This window comes from Chroicocephalus ridibundus, chromosome 2, assembly GCF_963924245.1.
Source record: "Chroicocephalus ridibundus chromosome 2, bChrRid1.1, whole genome shotgun sequence".
Classification (NCBI taxonomy): domain Eukaryota; kingdom Metazoa; phylum Chordata; class Aves; order Charadriiformes; family Laridae; genus Chroicocephalus; species Chroicocephalus ridibundus.
This window is the reverse complement of record NC_086285.1, coordinates 160,508,290-160,530,153: the sequence shown is the minus strand read 5'-3', so window position 1 is coordinate 160,530,153 and position 21,864 is coordinate 160,508,290. Positions and strand designations below refer to the sequence as shown.

The window sequence follows — 21,864 nt, the reverse complement described above, 5'->3', positions numbered from 1 at the left end:
TTATGGTCTCCCATAAAGAAAAAAAACCAGGGACATGAGTGTGTGGAACCACACAAGAAGATCCAAAAAGTTCAATTTGAACTTGAGACAAAATTGATTTTTACTAATTTTGTTCATCTGCAAGTAGAGTAAGTTTGTAAACCTGTGTATCAAACCTTTACACAGCTAATTCCTCGGTGAACGTGCAGTTACTTATCCCCCATCAGGCCTGTTGTACATCTCCATAGACTTCTATCATTAGCCCATATGTAAGAAAAAGAAAGAAGACTTGCTTGGGTCAGATGAAAGTACCATCTAACTGACTATCCTCTCTTGAGTAATTATCTGCTCTGTTGCAGATGTCATAGAATCGTAGAATGATAGGGGTTGGAAGGGACCTCTGGAGATCATCTAGTCCAACCCCCCTGCCAGAGCAGGGTCATCTTAGAGCAGGTTGCACAGGAGTGCAGGAGAAAACAGATTTCCTATGGGAAATGGCAAACAGAAAATCACTAGCTAAAGAACTGAAGAAACAAGCACAGCAGAACTGTAGGCTCTTGGGCTGCCTGTAATGTGCAGAGGAGCAGAACCAGGGCATGGGCTCCAATAGGGCATCCCAATTCCTACGAGCAGGGACAGATGCTTCAACTTTTTAGATCAACCATCTCCTGTGAGACCTCTACAGTTCTCTGTCTTTATTTGAAGATAATACAAAGGTATTATAGACCTAACTGCGTTCTGTGGAGCAGTTGTGGACCAGGTAAAATGGACTCACTGACTGCCTGTGGCCCAGTTCCCGTAGTTCAGGATTCACAGCCTTAGAAAACTCATCCACGAGCCCAAAGAATTTTCTATGGTGATAAGAAACAGAAGGCACAAAAATGTATGGAAGCCTCTTCATGTGTTTGTCTAGACTTATTTATTTCTGGTGTTATGAAAGGAAAGGATAACTATTTTCAGGTACTCTTTCAATGTTGATGTGCTTGTATGTACCATATCAGTGTGGAATTAAACTGTAAGCCCCCCGTGTTTTCACGGGCATTGTTCTGAAAAGGAAAGTACGTATCCTGCAAAGCATGAGGCATTGCCACTGGCAGCACGGGCGGTGGGTAAAGCATTACTCACACTCAGGATTGCCATCCAAATCTTTGCTGCCACGCTGGAGTACTTCTCCTGACACAGGATCTACACACCAAATATCTGCGTCGGATCTCTGTAGCACAGCGTATTCTCCAGTCTACAAAGAATCAGTTCCATGTCATTGCAGAGCAATGTGTTTTAATACAGACACACCACAATCCATACCCCAAAGGCTGGCTAAGATATTTGATTATATTTACATTTGTCCATTAATACATCACATCATTGAAAAGAAACAAAATATTAAAACACAGTCTACCTAATTTAATACACAGACCAGGCCCTGAGAGAAGCAGTACACAGACTAAAAGCCCATTGAAATAAGGTATAATCTTGGTCTAAAATTTCTGTTCCTTGCCCATCTCAGTACTCTATCCTGCTCACTACCATGTTTCGAGAACATCACGGACCCTGTTCTGGGATGCCTGCATCCAGCTCCCTCTTGTCCTCACATTCTCCCACAGGTCATGAAGAAAGCCCCCCAGATATCAATTAAGTTGTGCCTTTAAGCACAGCCCTGCGAAAGGACTAGGCAGAGCCACCCTGAAGGAGGCTAGTGTAAGCAGAGATAGAGCTTCCTATTCGCAGTCTTCATCTCAAAGCTATTTAAATTCTGCCTCATGCAGGGCAACACCTGCTGTTAGTTTTCTTTCAGGTGAATAGGAATGTACAAGGAATACTTGAGGATCATAGACTGAAACTGTACGGGCCTTTGGCGTGGTGTAAGCTAAACTGGGGGGGTTTTGTTTCTTCCTCCCTCAATCACGTTAAATCACCTCAAGGCAGTAGGGAACGAATAGATCTGCTGTGGAGGCGCCCAGCTTTGAACCGCTCTGTCTCCAGCTGGAAATTAAGGCATTGGTTCGAGATCGCTGACATGATGTCTGGCCTGTAAGAGGGAAAACACACATGCATGTTAAAATAAAATCAAGATCTCAAACCTAAGCTAGAGACAGAGGTACATCCCCAGCTCCTTCGCACAGCCCATCTCCTTTAGGCTCTGCTACAGCCTCAGGTGGGGAATTCCTCATCGGTGTTTGATAACCACAGGATGGTTGAGGTTGGAAGGGACCTCTAGAGACACCTGGCTGGACACCTGGTCCAACCCCCCTGCTTAAGCAGGGCCATCAACATTAGAGGGTCTATTCTCAAATCATGCAAGCCAAAAAATCACACATAGTGAAATTAAATGAATTAGAAAAACAAGCATAAAATTCCTTTTTTGTTTCTTGCAATGGTTAGAAATAAACCTTGCTTCATGCATATCATACTAGAATTTTCAATAAATATTAAAATTTTTGAGAACAGACAAAGACAAACATTTAGGAAGAAAACCAACTGACATTTGGGAAGTTCCGCCGAGCGTGAGACCAAGGAGTCCATGACATAACGTCCTCTCTCATCCACACACCAGCAGTGACCTGGCCAGGGAAGAAAAACAGCTTTATTTTGGATGTCGTACTGCAGTATGCTTTGTTACGTACTGGGAAGACTTTCACCCCCAGCACCACTATAGAAAGTGGTCAGTAAATCTAACTCACCGTTAACTCTTCTATCCAGAGATAAGCAGACCACAGCTGCGAGCAGTGGTGAGAATGGAAATGTAGCAGCTCTGGTGAGACTCTCCCATCGCAGCCCTATCCAGCAGTGTATCAACTACTCCCACCAATTTGGTATCATCCACATGCTTGCTGAGACTGCACTCCATCTTATCATCCTGGTCATTAATGAAGGCATTGATCAATAACAGCCCCTGAACTGACCCCTGAGGAACACTGCTATCAGCAAGCAACCCCGCATTGAGCTGCTGCACTGGCTGGATGGGCGGTCCCAAAGAGTGGTGGTCAATGGACTTAAATCCAGCTGGCGGCTGGTCACAAGTGGTGTCCCTCAGGGCTCAATGTTGGGACCATTTGTGTTCAACATCTTTATTGATGACCTTGATAAGGACATAGAGTGTATCATCAGCAAGTTTGCAGATGACACGAAGCTGAGCGGGAGTGTTGATCTGCATGAGGATAGGGAGGCTCTACAGAGAGACTTGGATAGATTGGACCGATGGGCCAATGCTAACAGTATGAGCTTCAACAAGGCCAAGTGCCAGGTCCTGCACTTGGGCCACAACAACCCCATGCATCGCTACAGGCTTGGGCAAGTGTGGCTGGAGAGCTGCCCGGCAGAAAAGGACCTGGGGGGGGGTTCTAATTGACAAGCGGCTGAACATGAGCCAGCAGTGTGCCCAGGTGGCCAAGAAAGCCAATGGCATCCTGGCTTGTATTAGAAACAGTGTGACCAGCAGAAGGAGGGAGGTGATTGTCCCCCTGTACTCAGCACTGGTGAGACCACACCTTGAGTCTTGTGTCCAGTTCTGGGCACCTCAATACCAGAGAGATATCGAGGTGCTGGAGCGAGTGAAGAGGAGGGCAACGAAGCTGGTGAAGGGCCTGGAGAATAAATCTTATGAGGAGCTATTGAAGGAGCTGGGACTGTTTAGTTTGAGGAAGAGGAGGCTGAGGGGAGACCTCATCGCTCTCTACAACTGCTTGAAAGGACACTGTAGAGAGGTTGGTGCTGCTCTCTTCTCACAGGTCATTAGTGATAGAACAAGAGGGAATGGGTTCAAGCTGCAGCAGGGTAGGTTTAGGCTGGACATTAGGAAAAAATTCTTCACGGAAAGAGTGGTCAGACACTGGAATAGGCTGCCCAGGGAGGTGGTGGAGTCACCATCCCTGGATGTGTTTAAGACTCGTTTAGATGTGGTGTTAAGGGATAAGGTGTAAGGGAGAACTTTGTAGAGTGGAGTTGATGGTTGGACTCGATGATCCCAAGGGTCTTTTCCAACCTAAATGATTCTATGATTCTATGCCACTTAAGTCCCTCACTCCAGTCAATTTTCCACCGATCTTGTAGATGACTTCACCTCTCTCCAGTTTGGCTACAAGAGTACAGGTTTTTCCATCTTTTTTATTAGAATTCTGCTTAGCTTTTCTTTGTTCAGACAGCCCAGAGTATCTTGTTAGCAATTGCTCACCTGTGCTCTCATAGCACTGAGTTGGCTCCCAGTTTCCCAGGCCATCACACTGTGGGATGTAAGGGAGAAATCCCAACCGTGTTGCTTCCCCAGCAGAACGTTTTGAAGTAAAGCGACTCCGCCAGTAGAAACGCAAGACTATAAAAGATAAGTAAAAGAAAGATACTAGTGGCTAAACTAAAAAGAGATCTTTTAAATGCACATGTTTGTAAACACCTGATTGCTCCCTGCACTTTAGAAGGGACATTAACAAAGGCTGAAAGTACATTAAGGCTAGTAGGTGTCCAGATCTTATATATGCATGAGACCATGCATAGAAGACAACTGAAATTAACTCTTGGGTTGGCAGGTTAATTACACTGATTAATGATACTTACCAAGTTGCACCTGTTTTTCAGCAAAGTTGAATGTGACGTAGCATACTCTTGCACAGACCCTGGGCATTAATACACTTAATTAAGCTTTGCGTCTCTCCTTCACCTACCTGACTGTGCAGCCAGCTGGAGAGCATAGTCACTGCCCGATAACAGCTTTTCAGAGACCACCACCTCTGACTCATAGGGCCGAGCAGAACGTAGGAGGTCATTGTCTGTAAGCTGTATCCCCTTTGCCATCAAGAAGCTTTCTCCAAAAGGGAAGTGGGAACTATTCGATGCTAAGATGAGCTGCTCTGCCTCCTCCATAAATTTCATGGCTTCCTGCTTTATACCTTCACACATACCAGGACCTGTAGAACCAGAGGGTATTTTAGTGCCTTTCATTTAAATGTGAAAAGTAACTGGTCTCTTAATTAGCATCTTCTGTTTCTTCCTGCACTTACTCGATTTTGAGTTGCTTAACAAAGCAAGCAAACAAGATTTATCAATGCTTAGCTATATAGCCACAAAAGTCCCAGAGTACCAGGAATCACCCAAACATTCTCTAAATCTTGGGCCAAAGCTTTAATAATTTTAAGCTACCTCCTCATCTTTGGTCAACAAATGGAGTTATATGTCTCTACAGAACTGTCCCTCAGTCACTGTCATAAAAAAAAGTGGATAATCAGAAAAAAGTGCGAGAAAGGAAATTGAAGGTATATCCCTTGGGTCCAGAGTGGCAGCTGACACTTGGCCTGTCCTGTCTGTACATCTACTGACTGAGATATGGCAGTTCAACACACCAAACCAGCTCAGTGAAAGCTTCTCCACTGAAATAACTCTCTGCTAATCTGCTTTGCCCCCTTTATTCCCCATTTGTCCACAGGACTGGCATCTCCAGCATGCCTAGCCCATTTGGAAATTTGCCATTCATTGTCCTGTCTCTTCATCCTGGCCAGAAAATTACTGGAAATAATGTTTTTAGTGTCTACATTCATAATACAGGTCATCTTCTGGACTAACTCCAAAGAGGACCCAACAGCTTTGCTGGAGTTGTCTAAACAGAGGGCTTACCAAACTACAGTGGTGGCCTCACTCTTCTCCTGGTGACTGCTAGGGGATATCTGTTACTCTTGACTGGGTAGTGAGAAACAGCAAAGAAAATTCCTCTTGTCTCACTCGAAGGCATTCTTGAAAGTCATAGAATCATAGAATCGTTATGGTTGGAAAGGATCTTTAAGATCAAATCTGACCGTTAACCTAGCACTGCCAAATTCACCACTAAACCATGTTGCTAAGCACTACATCTACCTGTCTTTTAAATACCTCCAGGGATGGCGACTCCACCGCTTCACCAGGCAGCCCTTTCCAATGCTTGACAACCCTTTTGGAGAAGAAATTTTTCTTAATATCCAATCTAAACCTCCCCTGGCACAACTTGAGGCCATTTCCTCTTGTCCTATCTCCTGTCACTTGGGAGAAGAGACCAACCCCCACCTGGCTACACCCTCCTTTCAGGTAGTTGTAGAGAGAGAGAAGGTCTCCCCTCAGCCTCCTTTTCTCCAGGCTGAACAATCTCAGCTCCCTCAGCTGCTCCTCATCAGACTTGTTCTCCAGACCCCTCATCAGCTTTGTTGCCCTTCTCTGAACATGCTCCAGCACCTCAGTGTCTTTCGGGTAGTGAGGGGCCCAAAACTGGACAAATTACTTGAGATGGGGCCTCACTGGTGCAAAGTACAGGGTGACAATCACTTCCCTAGTCCTGCTGGCCACACTACTTCTGATACAGGCCAGGATGCTGTTGGCCTTCTTAGCCACCACCTGGGCACACTGCTGGCTCCTATTCAGCCAGTTGTCAACCAACACACCCAGGTCCTTTTCCCCTGGGAAGCTCTCCACCCACTCTTCCCCAAGCTTGTAACACTGCATGAGGTTGTTGTGACCCAAGTGCAGGACCCTGCACTTGGCCTGATTGAACCTCATCCCCTTGGCCTCAGCTCATCAATCCAGCCTGTCCAGATCCCTCCCTTCCTACCCTCAAGCAGATCAACACTCCCACCCAACTTGGTGTCATCTGCAAAATTACTGAGGATTCACTTGATCCTCTCATCCAGATCATTGATAAAGGTATTAAACAGAACTGGCCCAATACTGAGCCCTGGGTAACGCCACTTGTGACCGGCCACCAACTGGATTTAAGTCCATTCACCACCACTCTCTGGGCCCTGCCGTCCAGTCAGTTTACCCAGTGAAACGTACGCTTATTCAAAATATGAGCAGCCAGTTGCTCCAGGAGAATCAAAGGCTTTACTACGTAGACAACATCCACAGCCTTTCCCTCGTCCACTAAGTGGGTCACCTTGTCATAGAAGGACATCAGGTTTGTCAAGCAGGACCTGCCTTTCATAAATCCATGCTGACTGGGCCTGATCTCCTGGTTGTCCTGTGTGTGTGCCATCACACGTGCCTTGTGTGATGGCACTCAAGATGACCTGCTCCATAACTTTCCCCAGCACCAATGTCAAAATGACAGGCCTGTAGTTCCCCAGATCCTCTTTCCACCCCTTCCTGTAGATGGGTGTCACATTTGCTAGCCTCCAGTCAACTGGGACCTCCCCAGTTAGCCAGGGATGCTGATAAATGAAGGAAAGTGGCTTGGTGAGCACTTCCACCATCTCCCTCAGTACCCTTGTGTGGAGGTCTCATCTGGCCCCATAGACTTGTGTGCATCTAAGTGGTGTATCAGGTTACTAACCATTTCCTCTTGGATTATGGGGACTTCATTCTGCTCCCCACCCATGCCATCCAGCTCAGGGGGCTGAGTACCCCAAGAACAATGGCCTTACTATGAAAGACTGAGGTGAAGAAGGCATTAGGCACCTCAACCTTTTCCTCAACCTTTGTCACTGTTTCCCTTGTCACCATGCATCCAATGTGTGTTTGTTACTATGCATCCAATAAGGAATGAAGATTCTCTTTAGCTCTCCTTTTTTGATGATGTATTAATAGAAACATTTTTTATTGTCATTTACAGCAGTAGCCAGATTAAGTTCTAATTAGGCTTTGGTCCTTCTAATTTTCTCCCTGCATAACCTCACGACATCCTTGTAGTCCTCCTGAGACTTTCCTCTTGCGGCATAAAAGAAAAGACCAGAAGCTGCTACTTATGTGCCAGAAATTCTGTTACTTACATGCTGGGACCTGGTTCACTTCTGCCTTTGTTCCTTGCAGCTCTTCTCCTTTGCTATCAACACACCAACAATTACGAAGTTCAAAGTGGCTTAATGGAGCGCTGAAATCAGTGTATGGTCCTGGGTAATAGGTCAACTGCTCATTCAGAAGCTGCCAGAACGTATATGGATCCAGTAAAATGTTCTCTGATGCATAGGTCGCGTTTCCTTCCAGCACTTCAGGTGGGAGATCAGTGAAGGAGGAATATGTGGTGAATGCTGGGAAGATATTCTGGTGCCCAGCCTCAAACAAAGCTTTAATAAAAGCTGAAAAGCCTTTGGAAGACACCTCTTTATATCCAGTTATGATGCTTAACAGATCAGCAATGGGCAGGGTTTTGCTCTCATTGTTCTCTGCGATCCACCTTTCGTACCACTCAAAGGCTTGCTCAGGAGGGCCGCTGCACTGCACCTGCCTCCAGGCCCCATCCGCGTCGCACTGCGGGAGGTAAACACTGGAGAGCTGAGACATACCGCTTGGACCTGACAACAGGAGTTTCACAGCCTTTAGATACTCCTGACCAGCTGTTACTTGGCAAGCACTTGGGCCTGGGGAAAAGAAAAACATGCAGAGCACCGTCTTATGAACGCACTGAAGATATACAGTACCCCTCACCCCGCTAGTACAATAAACACCATTACTAAAACTTGGTCCTTTATCCCAGCGCTGTTATTAAGGCCTGTTATTAAGAGGCCCAATGCTCTTAATCTCCTGTGCTGCACCAGGGGAGGATTTCCAAAGGCACGTGAGCACTGAAAGATGCAGATAGCTATAATTTTTGAATACATCTGAGCACATTAGGTGCCTATAGTTCTTACTGGGGGTGTGGGGATAGGTGTTTGATGCCACTAAATGCCTTCCTGAATCTATTCACACCAACTAGGTATTTTCAGATACACTTGATCATCTGGCAGTTAATTCTTATTCAGCCAATCCCTGCAAAAACAACCATGTGAACAGCAGGATAACACTGATTTTATTTCCTCTTGGACCATAATTTTCAGATTCTGTTGTCCTCTCTTCCTATTCTCTACTGGAGATTGCAGCTGAGTATGAAAATACCATCCTTCAAAATGCTGGGGTGAGTTTGTTTTGGAAGCCTTTCCTGCCATCTCCAGAGCCAAATTTCATTTTGCCACCAAGCAGCTCTACAAACATAGCAAATACAGGAGCTCATCTCCTTTTGAGCGCCAGAGAATTATGAACCTGTTTATTTTTGATTGAACTACAGATGGGTTGCTAGATATTAATCCCCTACCAATTGAGATCATTGTGATAAATTCCCCGCTACTTCTGCAAACTGCTATTCAAAGGACCTCCTTCACTGTGTACCCACTGTCATCTGCTGGATACCCTGCTACTCCTTCCAACATGAGAAGCAGGCTCTTCTCTTGGTCTGTTCCCCCTTTTGATGTGCCATTTTCAGTTCACAGAAACCTGAAAGCCAAATATCCCTAGCCAATGTTCTTCCTTCTTCCTTTGTCCATTAATAGCTGGACAAGATGAGGCAGTTGATAGTCTATAAGCAAGTTGCGATGGCAAATTGGTGGCTGGCAAATCATTTGCAACTCACTTTTCAGGCCTGATGCATGACCTTTATGAGAAACGTATTAGCCTTTGAATCCCTCTCCATATATATCATCCATACATTTCAGATATAATCAGATATGAAGAAAGAATCATGAAATTCCAACACAATAAGGAAGCATTTTTAAATTCCCAGTCTCTAGGACTTACATTGCATCGGCTTTCCAGCTTTTCCCCTTATTCCTGGAATAGTCTTGCCATCCAAATCAACACAGAAGCAATTCGTCCCGTAACACTGGAGTGGCAGAAAGTCCCCATCCTCGGTACATGAGGGAATAAAAAGATCTGATCCCGCAGGCAGAGTTTGCTTCAAGTTTTGCAGGTTTCTCCTTTGCTTCTCACAATCACTGGGACACCTTGGACGTTTGCCTTGAACTCTTGAGCCTGGAACTTCCTTACCTGAAGTGTCCAAACACCAGCACTCTCCTGCATAGCACTGAACTTCCTCATACCTCCCTTCCTTGGTGCATGTTGGAACAAACAGGCCCTTTGGCAACTCATCACAGCCTTCGGATCCCAATGCTAATTTCACCACTTCACCTAAATCTTCAGCAACGCTTTTGGGGACAGAAATCACTTGTTGAAGAAAAGTAAAGAATTCTGGTAATTCCAGGACAGAGGAAAGGAATTTCATCATATTCTGATTGTCCTGTAGAGTTATTGTGCGGCCAAAGCTGCCTACAAGAGGTTTATTCAAAATGGAGCTCCCCTGTGATACCTCCAATGACAATGCCTCAGCTGATTCCAGAAGGCTGGAATTGTTATCCCTCTCCGCCACATCCTCCTGTGGGAAAAATTGTCTGATGCTGTATTTCCCACTAGTGCCAAGTGCCCCTGTGAAGTTAAACTGGATCAAATTCTTCAAGAACCTTCCTCCAAAGAGATTTTCTTGGAAACGCTTTGGATTGGTACTAAATTGCAGTGCCACTTGAGCCAGTTCCCTTGATGGGAACATCCCCGTGATGGCTTCACTCAGGGTGGTTTCTAGCCCAGAAATTTGGCTGGCGTACGGGCTTTGTGCAACTGGGGATGACAATCCAGAGTCCAGAAACAGCTCCTTGAAGGAGGGAGGGCAGGGTTTTGAGAAGCCAGCTATTTTTTCCAACTGCATATCTGGTGTGGAAAACAAATCAGCCTGACTGAAGTACCCAGCAGGGCCATAAAAGATCCTTGACAAGGCCCGTCGTCTCTCAGAGATGCATGCTATTTCTTCACCTAGACAAAGATTTAAAAATAAATAAATAAATAAAATCAAATTTTGGAGCCTCCAAAACCTGTAACTCCATGGCTATCTTTCAATCAGTCTCAGCAGAAAATGCATAAAAGTGTAGTTTAACCTGTCTCTAGTTCCTCAACTATGCATCATGTACATTGTTAAGGAAATTTGAGCCATTGCTGAATACAGTCTAATAAAGAAGCTTCTCCAGTCAAGATACAGAGTGAAAGGAGACATTCCTTCATGACGTCCGAGTTGTCTGCCCTGTGGTCTTTTCTGGTTCTATTGTGTCCCAATGTAAATCCTCATTCCTGTTCCGAGGGTTGAAAGGATATATAAAGTCTTTTTCAAATACATTAACACTCTGGTAGGATGCCTGTTTCTCATGCAAACCTCCAATGATCCAGGCATAATATGTGAATCTAAGAAAGAGAAACAGACTGCAGAAAAACAGAAAGTTACTTCAACCAATGCCCACTAATGAGGAATTTACGGAAGCTTCCTACCTAGATCTTCAGTTTCATAGTGAAGTGTTTATTACAAGAGGTTTGAAAGCAAATTGTTAGAACTAGTAGCAATGGAGTGCTAAGGACCAGATGGCATAAACAACTGAGCTCTAAAGGAAAAAAAAATACAAAATTTCAACAAAAATAGTCAAATGTCAGGGTACTGAGGGTACCAACAGTGGCCCTGGCCACCCGCATCCCAGGCCAAGCTATGTCATCTGCATCCACCCCCATCTGTACATTCAAACACAGACAGCAATGGCTTTGAGTTGGGATGCAACACATCACTGAAAATGTCAGCTTAAGGCTTAAAAGACATCAAAACAGGAAAGACTTGGTAGGTATAAAGACACTGAGAACCAAACAGACAGGATGATGATGGCACTGACTGGATCTTTGGAATGCACACAGCAGCTTGAATCATGTGCCACACGGTTACCTTTCCTTGAAAAGTGGCAGAACTATAGAGAAGGGATGGAAAAGTAGCAGAAATATAGAGAAGGGATGCAAAAATACTTTGAGGACAAAGCAGCTTTTCCAGTAGGAAAGACTACTCTGCTTAGACCAAAAAAATATGATAAAGGTTTTTAAAAAACAGAATTCTCCACATCATTCACAATAGACATTACCCAATATTTTTCACAGTACGGGAATTAGAATGGTCCAGAAGTGGAGCACATACTTATGATCACAAAATTTATCGCAAGAGGATGCTAGGAAGGATGAAAGGTTAAAAGGTAATTAGGCAAAATCCCTGGAAGATGACTCCATAGGGGAGTGCTGAACACGATGATCTGGGTTCAGCCTCCAGTTTGTGGCCTCTCCCGCCTGCAGGAGGATATCGTAGAATCATAGAATGTGTTGGGTTGGAAGGGACCTTTAAAGGTCATCCAGTCCAACCCCCCTGCAGTAAGCAGGGACATCTTCAACTAGATCAGGTTGCTCAGAGCCTCATCAAGCCTGGCCTTGAATGTTTCCACCACATCTCTGGGCAACCTGTTCCGGTGTCTCACCACCCTCGTCGTAAAGAACTTCTTCCTAATGTCTAATCTAAACCTGCCCTGCTCTAGTTTAAAACCATTGCCCCTCATCCTGTCGCTACAATATATTCCAAGGATATATGGAAGCTACACGCATCTCCCATGTTTCTCACACTTTCTCCCTAAGCACCACTGCTGTCGCTGTAGGGGACAGGGTGGTGGATAAACAGCTTTGGTCTGCTCAGCATGGCCTCCCTGCCCCATCCCCATTTACTCCACGTTTAGGCAATATGATAAAACATTCGTGAATCCTGTTACCAGTAAGGATAAAAGCTGGAAATCTTAAAAGCTGCTAAAATAGATTAGCAAGTAATCTGAGGCTTTGTGATCAGCATCTTTCTCACTCCTCCTTTCACACCCTTGTCCTGCTCTGTAGTTCCTGGCAGGGGCTCAGGGTCCCTCACAGTGATTCCTTTGTAAAGGCGTTTTCTGTAGGATGGGCCCCTTCTGTTTTCAATGTTGGCTCTTGGTCAGAGGGATGAAGAACATTCCTCTGGGGACCAATAAGTTAGTGTAAGCCACAGTCCCGCAAGTATGCTAATACGAAACAAATGTAGGATCACGGTCTTAAATGCTCTCTCCTCCTACCCGCTGTTGAATCAAATCAAAGCAGAGTGAGGAGGAATAAACAGAAAAGCCCTGCTGGGGTGAATTTACTGTAAAAAGTCTGAAAAGGAGCATGTTCCTATCAGAACTGCCTGGTGCCCCGGGGACATGCGGGTACCCAACGTGCTACCCACACCTACGTCTCTGCCTCCTCCAGCATCCACGCTGCTGAGTGTGAGAGTCAAAGATATTAAAAGAGAAATAAACCAGAGCAGAACTGGAGACACGCGCATGGCATGTAGCTGTCTGAACGCAGACTGCAGCTATATTCTCACGAAATACCTTCTCGGGAGTCAGGCTGCAGAAATTTTTCCCTGCTTAAATTTCCTGAGTCCGCCAATAAAAGCTGCAAGCAGCCCCAAGTCGTTGCTGCCCCCCCCCCCCAAAAAAATAAAAATCATCAGGAGGGCTCAGCAAAGCACGTTCAAAGAGAAAACAACCAGTCCCAACAGATGGCAAGGCCTCTCGGAGGTTCCCTTGCAATATCCTTGGTGATCAGCCTCGGAGGCATGCTAACGTTTTCATTTCTTAGTAAGCCTCTCTGTGCCCAAAGCACTTGGAGTGACTTGGAGCCGTAACACCCCGGGAAAGAGGTTCCTCCTTCTCTATCCGCGTGGTAAGACCGCGTCTTGCAGACAGAGCAATTACCTTCCCCGCAGGCGGCCCCCGCGCGAAGAACCCTGTGCCCCAGCCCTCCAGCGCAATCCTGAATATTTAGGTAGTGCTCTTCGGAGTGAAAGTTTTTCACTTTCCTCCTCCCCTCCGGCCCTTGGACATTTCTGCTGTCATTTCCATTTGGGGCACTGATTTGATGGTGTATTTTTAAAGAAATCTCTCAAAGCCCAAACCCATACATTTTTTCTGATTTTTTTTTTTTTTTACTGGATTTGACAATTTCCATGGCCAGGTATGCAGTGACAGGAACAGGGGAAAAAAACTGCTCAGGATGAGAGAAAGAGATACCTTACAAGTTCAGTGGCATTTCACCAAAGGAAGGAGGCAGAACCCAAACCCACTGTTGCTGGCTTCCTTATTATTATCCCAGATATTCTGACTTAATGCCCCAGATCCTGGAGATGAGATAGTTATCATGGCTGCAAAGAGCCATGCTCTTGCAGTAATAAGCCTTGCTGTATGCAAAACTAAAAGGCTAAAAAAGGTCATAAAAGAAAATAAAAGGAACGTGACATTTAAAAATTTATTGGAGTGTTGTTCTTAACCCCAGAGAGGTTTTTGGACACCGGTTTTTGGACATCAGAATCTGTCCGAGCTGAGAAGGGAACTAGTCTTTGGGGTTTTTTCCTAGAGACAGCAAGAGATGTGCTCATTATTGCCTTTCCAAACTTCATACATACCGCAGGCTGGGGGCTGTCCTCGTCTCTTTGTGCCCTGGACCTCTTGCCCTTTGGTGTCCACACACCAGCACTGTCCTCCCTGCTGACACTGCACCGGCGCGTAGCCCCCGTCAGCATCACAAGACGGCACGTAGGCGTGCTGGTAACGCAGGGCTGCGTACCGCTCCACCTCACACCTCGAGGGGCCTGCAAGGAAAACGGTATGTGTCAAGGAAGAAAGCTTAAAGTTTCAGAACCATCTCTGCTTGATCCTCTTGTTTGTCTATTTGGGAGGGAAAAAAAGGAAAAAAAAAAAAATTTAATTTCCTGACTGTTTTCAGTCACACCTCGAGTATCAGCCCAAAATACGAATTCCCCATCCTCTTTTCCACTGGAGAAGTGGCCCCAGGGTTTTCTACTGTAGGTATTCATTTCTGAAAACCAAACAGAAAATAAAACTGCAGTGCATTTTTCAGCCGTAGCCGCGGGTAAGCGAAGTAGCAGCACCTCAGCGAGCTGTGCTGGAGGCAAGGTGAGCTCTGGCCCTTAACGCAGATGCAAAGCTGGTGAATAGAGACAGGGAGGCTAAGATGAAGGCAAACATCGATGTTTCTGAAGAGAACGAGGCATTGCTCCTGCAAAAGCATCTGTATCTGACTCTGGAGATTCGGTCTGGGACCACCCAATTTCTTTCATTTCCCTCTGCAGGGGATCTGAAGACCCTATTCCTGTCAAATTTTCCTTGATGACAGAGAAGCCAAAACTCCATAAAGCAAATTGTCTGAGTTATGATCTCTCCAATACTAGACTCCATCCTTCCAACAGAAACTTTGCTTGTTTATATAAACCCCGCAATCCTACAGTCTAAATATTTCTCACCTTCAAGATCCCTCCAGCTACACTCAGCTACCAGGTTGAAAGAGCAAGAGCATCACAGCAGAACGACCTGTTCACCAAGGAAACCTCACAATTTTCCTAATGTGTGTGGCTTCAGGTGGCGGTGTGAGATCTGGGTAAGTCACCAAAGAAGTCCCCCCTCGGCGGCTGAGGAACGTGGTCACATCTCCATCTTGTGGCTGTTAGAGTTTCGTCTGCGCCGGGACCCGCTCCATCCCCAGCGGCGGTCAGAGCTGATTGCACAACACTGCCATGGGAAGGGGGAAGACACTTCCCAGACTCCCCAGAATCATCAGCTGGTCCCAGAAAGAGAAAAACCACCTGATGATGTGGCCGGAAAACTTACATCAGTATCTGCTTCATGTCTCTGGTGATGGAAAGGTCAGACAGCAACGTCAGAGGAATTTGGATGGGAGGATGAAGGATCACACCAGGGGTTCAAACTCTCCCCAGCCAAGGGAATTCTCTTGGGCTCTGCTGTATGGAGAAGGAGGTACCTGACCTCTTGTCCCACAGAGTTCACTGCCCATAGGCAGAGAAACTCTCCCCATTTGCCTGCCCTGACCGGGGCAGGAATGGACACAAGGGCAGATCCAGAAGCTCAGCCTGGCTGGCCAAGGCACTACAAACTCTTGTGTGGCCTCCTGGGAATCGAGTGTGTTGTGGTTAATGCAAGATCCTTCCAATTTCTGAGTGTACCAACATAAATTAGGGAGCATTTTCTCAGGCTTTTAATTGAATAAATCATCAGATCCATCTCCATAATCTCAGGGCAAGAGATATGGAAAGTTCATTGGATTTCAACTAATGCGAACTTTAAGTGCATGGAAAGCGTTCTCAGAGGCCAGGTACAATCTGCTGGTACGAATGTACAATCTGGAGGTTAAAAGCCAGCTGTAATTCAGCGACCTTGTTTCTTGCACCAAAACTGTGATATTATATGCTTGAGTGCAAGAGATTCCTAGAACAACTCTCCCCAATGGCAGCTGTCACATATAAGCTCCAAAATGGTCACTTTATTTACAGGGCATCGCCTGGGTGCTACTCACATCTGAACTTGCCAGAGGTAGCCAGCTGAATGCCCAGAAACCGCCTCTGCAGGATCCGATATACGCTGGTCTCCGTGAACGTGCGGGCAGGCTCCAGCGCAGAGAAAACCGTGTCGTAAACTTCGTCAAGCAGCAGTTCCAAGCCTGGGAAAGAGAGACTGTTAGCACAGAGCCTGGTTTTAAGACAGAAGTCACCTGCTTTACACCAGAGCAGCAGAACTGGAAGCCTATCAGGAAAAAGAAAACCAGTCCTCTAAACAGACCAAACGCGAGCTTGTACTGCACAATCCTGCTGCGCCGCACCATACAGCCCGCTGATGAGTGCCCAGGCACTAGCTCTATGCCTTGACTTCTACCAAAACAAGCAGGAGGAACACGCTGTAACAGGCACTGTGCTGTGGTTTTGTTAGGCTCGGTCTGCAGCAGAGTAATTGATGGAATCTTGGAAACGGATGTCACCAAAAAACATTTCGGTTGTATACCAAAAAAAAAAAAAAAAAAAAAAAAAGGCATGCAGAAGTTTCCCTGAGTGAATAAATTTTTTGAGAACTTCTCACCCTTGTGGGAATTAAATGTTGAAGTTCTCATCTACCATCTAAATTATTTTTTTATTATTTTTTTAAAACCACAGTATCTAAGGAAGAGGATCTGGAAGTCCTCAACCTCCTCATCCCTCCTTCTTGGAAAAAACATTCTTTCTTCTAAAGGGTCCCATCAACTATTAACATGCCTAAAAGCTATCCTGAGGCTATGAGAGAAAAGGAAGGACCATCTGATGTCCCTCCCCATGGCAAGGGGGTTGGATTAGACAATCTTCAAAGGTCCTTTCCAACCCAAACCATTCCATGATTCCACCTGAGCAAAAAAAAAAAACAGTTCAGTCTTTATGTTCCTCCGCATTTACTAATTGGACTTATCAAATATGACACAGCTTTCTAGTGTGGGCAGAGGCTGGACATTCAGAAATCCTATTCCACCATCCCAAAAAAGACAGGATTAGCTCCCGGGCAGCAACTCCACTTGCTACTGACTGAAGCTCTGCTTCTAAGGTGGGTTTTCGTTAGTGAGCTCCAGCCCATCCCATGGATGCTAAACTGGTCACAGTGGTTTCACCCCTTGTAAGAATGAAATTGAACTCCCAAATGAATCCGAAGACTGATACGTGTTATTTGTCCTTTCCCTTGGGAATTCAAAGCCACTCAAGTCAGAGGATCAGCTGCTGGCGGGTACTTACCGGTGTCTGCTAGCTCTCTGCCCAGGCTGTCGGTGCAGTAACAGTACCCAGAGACCTCTGGGAACGTCTCCCGCAAGGAGCTGAATGTTTGGAAAGCCCTTGGGAGCCTGGAAGGAAAAACAGCCCCCTGTGAGGAGCCCAGGGAGGCCCGTTGACAACAACTAACCATCGTCTCTTTCCCTCCCATACTTGTACGGCAAGGATGTCTGTGGAGCACAAAGGCATTACAAAACCCTTTGGTCTCCTTGTGGCGACCAGGCTCTGACATGGTCCAGATCGGTGTTTCAGAAGGATAAGAAGTCTCCTAAATGCCATTTTTTTTAAACAAAAACAGGACATTCTCCCTTCAGACAGATTTCTGACCATTCCTAAGCAGGTACCCAGCACCTACCGCTCATTTTCATTTCTACTCTCATGTTTGAAAGCCTGTCAAAGAGTGTAAAATGGATAGATGTTGGCTTAATGTTATTACAACACCCGTTCATTAGCTCCTTCCACAAAGCTGCACAGGATGGCAGAGTGCCTAAACAAACAGGTTGCCTCCTCTTCCCTGCATGCTACGGACGCTTTCTGCACTGAATTAAGCACAAAAGCTGATAAAAACCTCACTAATCTTTTTCATTTTCAGAGCATGGCTCAACAGATTAAGGAGAAAGGGGTTTTAACATATTACAAGTAATATTGACTCGTACTTCTGGAGATCAAAGAGACGCTAGTTTCCAGTATAATATTCTAGGAGTGACAACAGCCAAATTCCAGCAAAACAATCATTTAAGAAGGAAACTTAATAAGGTCAGAGTTGGAAAAAACATAATAAATGTGATCTTATCCAGCAGACACTCTAGGGTTTCTCCAAGCAAACAGAAGATAAGCTTTTTCTAGATTCAGGCAATATGACCATTGGAACAATTTTTCTGAGTTCCAAAACAATCGTATTATTTTACAGACACATACCCTTACCCTGAAATACAATAAAGGCCTGGTGTTCCAGCTGCATATAGTTTATTTGGGAAAAATCTAACAGCAGGGAAGTGGAATTTTCTGCTCAAGACATTCAGAGAATTACACAAAAAGTAGGTTGTTACCAAGGAAGGACACTTAGCAGTAAGAGTAATGGTAAATTAGGCCCAGATAAACTGGGGAAAAGGTTGATGTTCCAAAGCACTTTATGGCAACTCTGCACAGTTGTGACCATGACCAGCCCCAGTTCCAGTGCCACCCTTCTGCAGCCTCAGGGCTGCTCCGTAGCACGTACAGTCTGCAGTGCCCCTGGGAAATGCAACAGAAGTAGAAAGAAGGAAGAAATTTTTTACACTGAGGGTGGTGAAACACTGGCTCAGGTCGCCCAGAGAGGTGGTAGATGCCCCATCCCTGGAAACATTCAAGGACAGGCTGGACAGGGCTCTGAGCAACCTGATCTAGTTGAAGATAGAATCATAGAATCATAGAATTGTTGAGGTTGGAAGGGACCTTTAAGATCATCGAGTCCAACCTTTAGCCTACCCTGACAAGAGCCACTTCTAAACCATGTCCCTCAGTGCCCCATCTACCTTTTTTTTAAACACCTCCAGGGATGGTGAATCCACCACCTCCCTGGGCAGCCTGTTCCAATGTTTAATAACCCTTTCAGTGAAAAAATGTCTCCTAATATCTAATCTAAACCTCCCCTGACGTAACTTGAACCCGTTTCCCCTCGTCCTATCACTTGTCACCAGGGAGAAGAGATCAGCCCCCATCTCTCTACAACCTCCTTTCAGGTAGTTGTAGAGGGTGATGAGGTCTCCCCTCAGCCTCCTCTTCTCCAGGCTAAACAACCCCAGCTCCCTCAGTCGTTCTTCATAAGGTTTGTCCTCCAGACCCCTCACCAGCTTTGTAGCCCTTCTTTGGACACGCTCCAACACCTCAATGTCCCTCTTGTAGCGAGGGGCCCAAAACTAAACGCAGTACTCGAGGTGGGGCCTCACCAGCAGGGGTTGGTGAACTGGATGACCTTTAAAGTCCCCTTCTAACCAAAATTAGTCTATGATTGTATGAAACGCTTGTCTGGCTCAGAACCAGTGGTCAGGTGAGAGGAGTGGAGTAATGGCCCTTTGCCACCTTCAAGTGTCTGCCTGAGAGCTCTGCCACCTCTTGCCAGGAGAGCTGAAGATGTTACTGCTTCCTCAGTGTATCAAAGCAAAAACTGGGGAATGCATGAAGCATCAGCAACCCCTGGCAGACAAAGGGGCTGGTAACTTCAGCGTTGTCCCAGCATCATCCAGCAGCTTGCACATCCCTGCGTGGCACTGCTTCACTCTGGCACTCTCCCACATCTTCAAATTAAAAGCCTAATGACTCCCTCCACTTTGGATCATCAAGTCTTGCTCTGCTGCTGACATCGGCATGCTAAAAGCAATCAAAATGTCATACTTCAGGGCACAGAGGGACTTCTGTCAACATTAAAACAATGCAAGTTAAGATATATAGAGCTAGATACCATCTTTCTACGGTCTTCTATGTACACATGGATATAAATGGCTTGGGGCACTTCAAGAGCTTTCGACTCTCCTGAATTATCATGCACGGGCCAATGCCCAACAAGGAAAATCATCTTTTCTCTTCTTAGGAGAGCAATGCCCCTATATTCAAAGGCAGAGCTCTGCGCTGCTCATGTCCCTGGAGCTCATCACCTCAGCATCGCAACGTCTAGCTCAGGGAAACAGGATGCAACAAAAAAAAAACTCTGCACGCTGCTTTCTTTCACCCTCAATGTTAAGAAGTCACATGTATAATTATACGACTTTTATATGGGGCAGATGTATAGTCATATCCTGTCATTCTGGTTATATTTAGCTGTACTCTCAACTGGGAACAAAAAAAGTACAAACAGATATAAATTAGGCCCTCACAAACACGAGGACAGAACTTTGCTCATCTTGCTTGGAAAACTCACTTCCAACTGCTTCTTTTCTTTTCTTTTCTTAGCCTCTTTTTAATCACAGCCCCGGAGATGAGTAGCGATAACACAGACTCCCTCATCTATCAGACCCAGTCCAAAGCAATGGCTGAAGCAAAGCTAACTACATTTCAGTTCTGGATAAATTTATAGTGTATCCATGCGTTTCAGCAAAAATGCTTGCACTCAAAAACATGGAAAAGTAAATAAATGTGAGGTTGCTGACCTTTTCTCCCAACAGTGAATCTCTGCTCTTGGCTTCCAGCAAAGGTAACTCATTACTGATCTTTAAAAGCAGGTTTGCAAGTAACCGCTTCTATGTTTCTATGTGCAGCTCAAGTTACAGCTGCCCTTCTCATTGACTACTCAGAAACAGAGGGAGAAATGCAAATCATGGCTTTTTCATAGAATCACAGAATCATTTCCGTTGCCAATGAAATAATACATAAATAGGACAGAACCTCCAGTGAGCTGGGATAAAGAGACTGGCACGAGGTCTTTAGTCTGATGAAAATTATAGCAAGAAAGTAAAAAGGTCTTCCTCGACTTTTTAATTTTTTGATATTTCTCCCCAGTCCATAGGCCATAGGGCCTTCTAGATGATTGACCAACCAAGCAGGACTCAGGCACAGTCTGTATAAAATAAGTAACAGTAGCCAGGTAACTGAGGTGAGGCAGGAAATGTGGGCTCATCTTTTTTTCCAAAAGTCTTCCCCTTGGGAAAATCTTAGCTCTAAGCCACTGAATTTCTACATTTATTTTTTCTAACATACTGATTTATTCTGGATTATTTATAAAGGTGTAAACAATTTGGAAAGGGAGTTAGTTTGACAAGTCTAGATTTCAAAAATCAGTCTGTGGAACCAAAGAAAGTTGCTCCACTGGTTCCACATGAACATGAAATGTGGGTTTAAATCCCTGCTCTGCTATAGTCCTTTGCTGTGGAACTCATCCCTTCAACTCCATACTCTGGCCACATTTTAGTGGGTCGAGGTAATGACATTTCAGGCAGAAATACTGTGAAAATAAATGTTAATGACCTGAGATACTCAGATGTGATGGTAAAGGGTTAAGTCAATGCCACAATTAGAAAGGTAGACAGCTGGCAGTGAAACGATCCTGCTGTGATTAATTACATGACACAGACACAAGAAAAGCCAATCTCCCAGGCCTTTGCAGACAAATCTCCCAAGGGGAGAAAAAAACCCCAAAAAGTTAATTTAAAGCATTGCTTTCTCCTCTGCAATTGTTGTTTTAGAATTTCCACACTCCACAGGCCAAAGAAAAAAAAAACAGCCAGATTATTTTGCTCTTGCCAAAATAATCTCTCCCGAAGCTCTGACAAATTTGTGCTGTGCATTTGGGCCTGCCTTTCAGTTTTGTTTAAATTAAAAAAGAAAACCCTCAAAATAGAAAAATTGGCATTTACAATAAAATGCCTTTGCTACTACAGAGCCAAGTCAGAATGAGACATTACATTTACTCCACTGCCCTCCACCGGAAAAATGTGTTGGCTGAGATGCCAAGATAACGGCACTTTGCAAGAGACCAAGTGGTTTCTCTGGAGTGTCTGAACATCTGCACTGAAATGAACTCCTCTCCCTGTGGTTCCCCTTCTCCATTCCTTATTTCTCCACCTGAGCATTAATTCCCAGCTCCTCCACAGGACAACGGCTTTTTGCTCCAACAGACAAGCATTTGATCCAGCGTTTTGGAGTCTTCC

The 21,864-nt window shown here is 45.2% G+C and overlaps 1 protein-coding gene across 1 annotated transcript in view; it reads right to left on the bottom strand.

The window, feature by feature from the left end:
• TG (thyroglobulin) overlaps positions 1–21,864 on the bottom strand; it is a 160,122-nt gene that overhangs the window by 134,052 nt on the left and 4,206 nt on the right. The window contains exons 6-15 of the mRNA XM_063327567.1: positions 17,207–17,313; positions 15,973–16,116; positions 14,048–14,233; positions 9,475–10,539; positions 7,698–8,285; positions 4,635–4,877; positions 4,151–4,288; positions 2,463–2,540; positions 1,896–2,008; positions 1,105–1,216 (exon numbers count right to left, since the gene is read on the bottom strand). Coding sequence (XP_063183637.1) covers positions 1,105–1,216; positions 1,896–2,008; positions 2,463–2,540; positions 4,151–4,288; positions 4,635–4,877; positions 7,698–8,285; positions 9,475–10,539; positions 14,048–14,233; positions 15,973–16,116; positions 17,207–17,313 — 2,774 coding nt within the window. The remainder of the gene's footprint in view (positions 1–1,104; positions 1,217–1,895; positions 2,009–2,462; positions 2,541–4,150; positions 4,289–4,634; positions 4,878–7,697; positions 8,286–9,474; positions 10,540–14,047; positions 14,234–15,972; positions 16,117–17,206; positions 17,314–21,864) is intronic.